The sequence below is a fragment of the Vigna radiata genome, unplaced genomic scaffold (assembly GCF_000741045.1).
Source record: "Vigna radiata var. radiata cultivar VC1973A unplaced genomic scaffold, Vradiata_ver6 scaffold_167, whole genome shotgun sequence".
Lineage (NCBI taxonomy): Eukaryota > Viridiplantae > Streptophyta > Magnoliopsida > Fabales > Fabaceae > Vigna > Vigna radiata.
Window position 1 is genome coordinate 798,988 of NW_014542360.1, and position 4,526 is coordinate 803,513.

A 4,526-nucleotide genomic window follows, 5' to 3' on the forward strand; every position below is an offset into this window, starting at 1 on the left:
AGAGGGTTTAGAAAAAGGTCCCCAAATATCCGTATGAATTAAATCAAATAAATTGGAAGGTGTACTAATACTTGGGGAATATGGCAAACGTTTTTGTTTAGCTAAATGGCAAATGTCACAATTGTCATCAACATGTTTAGAAATAAAAGGAAAATTCATGTGTAAAACATTGAGACGTTTCTCCGAAAGGTGTCCTAGCCTAAAATGCCAAAGATTGGCATTGTTGATGGGAGGGGTAGTGAAATTACTGATGAAGGAGGCTTTAGGTGATGTCAAACTTGCATGTTGGTTGATGTTCAAGTGATAAAGGCCTTGTTTCAATTTACCCAAACCAATCGTCTTCAAGGATCCCATTTCCTGGATATAACAGTGGACATTAGAAAAGGTGAGAGAATATTTTTGAGAAAGAATGAGTTTAGAAATAGAGAGCAAATTAAATTTGAAATGGGGAACAAAGAGAACATTATGGATTATAAAATTTGGGGAGAGTTGAACAGAGCCCAAAATATGTGCAAAGACAACAGTACCATTGGGTAAATTTATTTGGACAGGTTTAATTTTAGAATAATTAAAAAAAAAAAGAATCTAAAGAGGAGGCAATATGATCAGTCGCCCCAGAATCAATAATCCAAGGAGTTGTATTTTGTGAATTTGTGACAGGGATAGTGTGTGTATTGGACAAAAAATGATGAATATGTGGCTCTGTGAAGGATGTGGTGCAAAAAACAAACGAAATACCAAGCTTAGAGTTAGAAACATTTATTGGACCAGTTGGTGAAGACACTTGAGTGATGTTGGCCCGAGAGGGCTGGACAGGACTTGTACCATCAGTATCAAAAGGTTGCGGCTGAAGAAGGTTGATTAAAGTTTGATATTGGGCCTGGGTCAAGTGAAATCCGGATCCATTAGAAGAGGACCCCTCAATGGAAGGGTTGTGGCCATTGTTGTTGGTTTCTTGAGCCGCATTGTTGGCGGATGCAGTACCGTCACGTTGATTAAAGCGAGGACGACCTGGATATCGTGGATGACCCGGTGGGTATCCATGCTTGCCATAGCAAGTGTCAACAGTATGGCCGGTGCGGTGGCAGTATACGCACTTCTTGTTGGAAGCATTGCATGTATTGTTGCTTGTAGGGCCTCTGGGAGGAACTTGACCGTTGCGTCCCTTAGTAGAAGAGGTGAATCCGGAGTTAATGAAGGCATTTGGTTCTTCTTCTCCATGGGAAAGCAAGTGTTGACGCTCCTGTTGCACAACCATAGAGAAAGCACGGGATATAGGCGGCAAAGGGTCCATAAGAAGGATTTGGGAACGAACAACAGAAAAACGGTCCTCCAATCCTTTGAGAAAACGGATAATAAAGTCTTGTTGATGATATGTCTTGGCAGAACACTCACATTCTGGAATTGGGCGATAATTATCAAGCTCCTCCCAAAGGGTTTTGAGGGATGTGTAGTATTCAGATACAGGAGGAGATCCTTGCTTTATGCCATATATTTCTTCTTGGAGCTCTATAATATGGAGAAGATCACTCTGAGAAAAGCGATCTCTAAGATCATCCCAGATAGCAACAACACTTTCAAAATAGATGACACTCTGAGCAATAGATGGGGACAGAGAGTTAAGGAGCCATGACATGATTAAAGTATTACAACGTTCCCATGGAGTGCGCAAAGGATCAGTAGCAGCAGGTTTAGCGATAGCACCGGTAAGAAAACCCATCTTGTTTTTAGAGATTAGGGCCATGCGAATGGTACGAGACCAGGAATGGTAGTTTGAGCCAGTCAGAACAGGGGTAATGACTGTCATTCACAATGAAAAAAATGAGCTTATTCCAACAAGGACAGTCACGGGGTGGCGGATGTGCATTGACTATAGGAGATTAAATACAGTCACTCGGAAGGATCATTTTCCTTTACCTTTCATGGATCAGATGTTGGAAAGATTAGCAGGGCAAGCGTATTATTGCTTTCTTGATGGATATTCGGGATATAACCAAATAGTGGTAGACCCTGAAGACCAAGAGAAAATAGCATTTACCTGTCCCTTTGGTGTTTTTGCCTACCGAAAAATGCCATTTGGATTATGTAATGCCCCTGCGACTTTTCAGAGGTGTATGCAAGCAATCTTTGCTGACTTTATGGAAAAAACCATTGAAGTCTTTATGGATGATTTTTCAGTTTTTGGAGATACTTTTCAAAGATGCTTGTCTAATTTGGATGCAGTTCTCAAACGATGTGTACAAACAAATCTTGTCTTGAATTGGGAAAAATGTCATTTCATGGTGACAGAAGGTATCGTGCTGGGCCACAAAATTTCAGCCAGAGAGATTGAAGTTGATAAAGCAAAGGTTGAGGTAATTGAAAAACTTCCACCACCGACAAATGTTAAGGGAGTCCGAAGTTTCCTTGGTCATGCAGGATTTTATTGACGGTTATCAAGGATTTCTCGAAGGTTGCAAAGCCTTTGAGCAATTTGCTTGCTAAAGAGACACCATTTGTGATGAGTTCGGAATGTTTACAAGCTTTCGACAGTCTGAAGTAGAGACTGATTTCTGCTCCCGTGATTGTGGCGCCTGATTGGAATAAAGAGTTTGAACTTATGTGTGATGCTAGCGACTATGCTATAGGGGTTGTGCTGGGACAGAGAAGAGGAAAGGTGTTTCATGCCATTTATTATGCTAGCAAAGTACTGAATGAGGCTCAATCGAATTATGCAACCACAGAAAAGGAATTCTTGGCTATAGTGTACTCATTGGAGAATTTTAGATCATATCTTGTTGGATCTAAGGTGATCATCTATACAGATCACACAGCTATAAAGTATTTATTAAAGAAACCTGATTCAAAGCCAAGATTGATTAAATGGGTACTTTTGTTACAAGAATTCGTGACAAAAAGGGGAGTGAAAATGTAATTGCTGATCATTTGACCCGGTTAGTCAATGAGGAAGTGACAAGTAAGGAGAAAGAAATATGGGAATCATTCTCAGATGAAACTATTTTGTATATTCATCAAAGACCCTGGTTCGCTGACTTAACCAATTTCAAAGCCGCAGGTGTTATTCCAGAAGGATTTAATTGGCAATAGAAAAAGAAGTTTTTACATGATGCCAAGCAATTCATTTGGGATGATCCATATTTGTTCAAGATAGGAGCGGATAACCTATTGAGAAGATGTGATACTGAAGCAGAAGCAGAAGATATTTTGTGGCATTGTCATAATTCTCCTTATGGGGATCATTATAATGGAGAACGCACTGCTGCAAAAATTTTACAAGCAGGATTTTATTGGCCAACTTTGTTTAAAGACGCTCATAATCATGCTCGAAGCTGCGACAAATGCTAGAGGACGGGGACCATCTCAAGGAGGCATGAGATGCCACTACAGGGAATTTTGGAAGTTGAAGTTTTTGATTGCTGGGGTATTGATTTTATGGGACCATTTCCTCCATCATTCAATAATGAATATATTTTAGTAGTTGTTGATTATGTGAGTAAGTGGGTTGAAGCTGTAGCATGTCCTAAGAATGATGCTAACACCGTGATCAAATTCTTAAAGAGACAAATCTTTTCGCGTTTTGGAACTCCCAGGATCCTTATTAGTGATGGGGGATCTCACTTTTGCATTGCTCAACTACCTAAGGTACTTAAGCATTATGGGGTGAAACATAAGGTGGTTGCACCTTATCATCCGCAGACAAATGGCCAAGCTGAAGTTTCTAACAGGGATATCAAAAGAATTTTAGAAAAGACTGTCACCTTTTCAAGAAAAGATTGGTCGCAGAAGTTAGACGATGCTCTCTGGGCATATAGAACGGCCATGAAAACTTCTATGGGGTATCCCCTTTTCAGTTAGTCTATGGAAAAGCGTGTCATTTGCCAGTTGAAATGGAACACAAAGCTTGGTGGGCTTTGAAATTTTTGAATTTTGACCCTGCTAAGGCTTAAGGGAAACGAGGCAACCAGCTGCTAGAACTCGAAGAAATGCGGTTGCATGCATACGAGTCATCCAGGACTTACAAAGATAAGGTGAAGTTTTATCATGACAAGAAGTTGATGAAGAAAAATTTCCATCCTGGAGATTTGGTTCTCTTATTCAACTCGTGGCTAAAGTTATTCCCCGCCAAGCTGAAGTCAAAATGGTCGGGACCTTTCGTGGTGAAACGTGTATTTCAAAGTGGAGCAGTGGAATTAGAATCTTCGACTGAGGATGATCAGCAACGGAGCTGGATCGTGAATGGCCAAAGACTCAAACACTATGTAGGAGGAGACGTAGAGCAATTTGCCTCAGTCATGATGTTGGTAGATCCATGAGGTTTGGGTCAGGCTCGCGACGTTAAACAAACGGTACTAGGAGGCAACCTAGAATTTCTTCTTACACTCTTGCATTTTAAATTCTTAGAATAGGTTGAATTTTAATTTTGTTGTGTACTCTTGGCTTTAACACTTGCTCTGAAAATGTTTGACTGACTAATTTGCATGATGGATCTATTTGATGAGTATTTGATGTGGATGAGAATTGAGTTG

The 4,526-nt window shown here is 40.2% G+C and overlaps 1 protein-coding gene across 1 annotated transcript; it reads left to right on the top strand.

Moving 5' to 3' along the window:
- Positions 1–3,983: 3,983 nt before the first annotated feature.
- On the top strand, positions 3,984–4,313 carry LOC106779686. The gene has a single exon (XM_014667857.1). The coding sequence runs from the start codon at positions 3,984–3,986 to the stop codon at positions 4,311–4,313; it is 330 nt and encodes a 109-aa protein (XP_014523343.1).
- The last annotated feature ends 213 nt before the right edge of the window (positions 4,314–4,526 follow it).

Coding starts and splice junctions, on each gene's coding strand:
- LOC106779686 (XM_014667857.1), top strand. CDS start 3,984: ATGCGGTTGCATGCATACGAGTCATCCAGGACTTACAAAGATAAGGTG.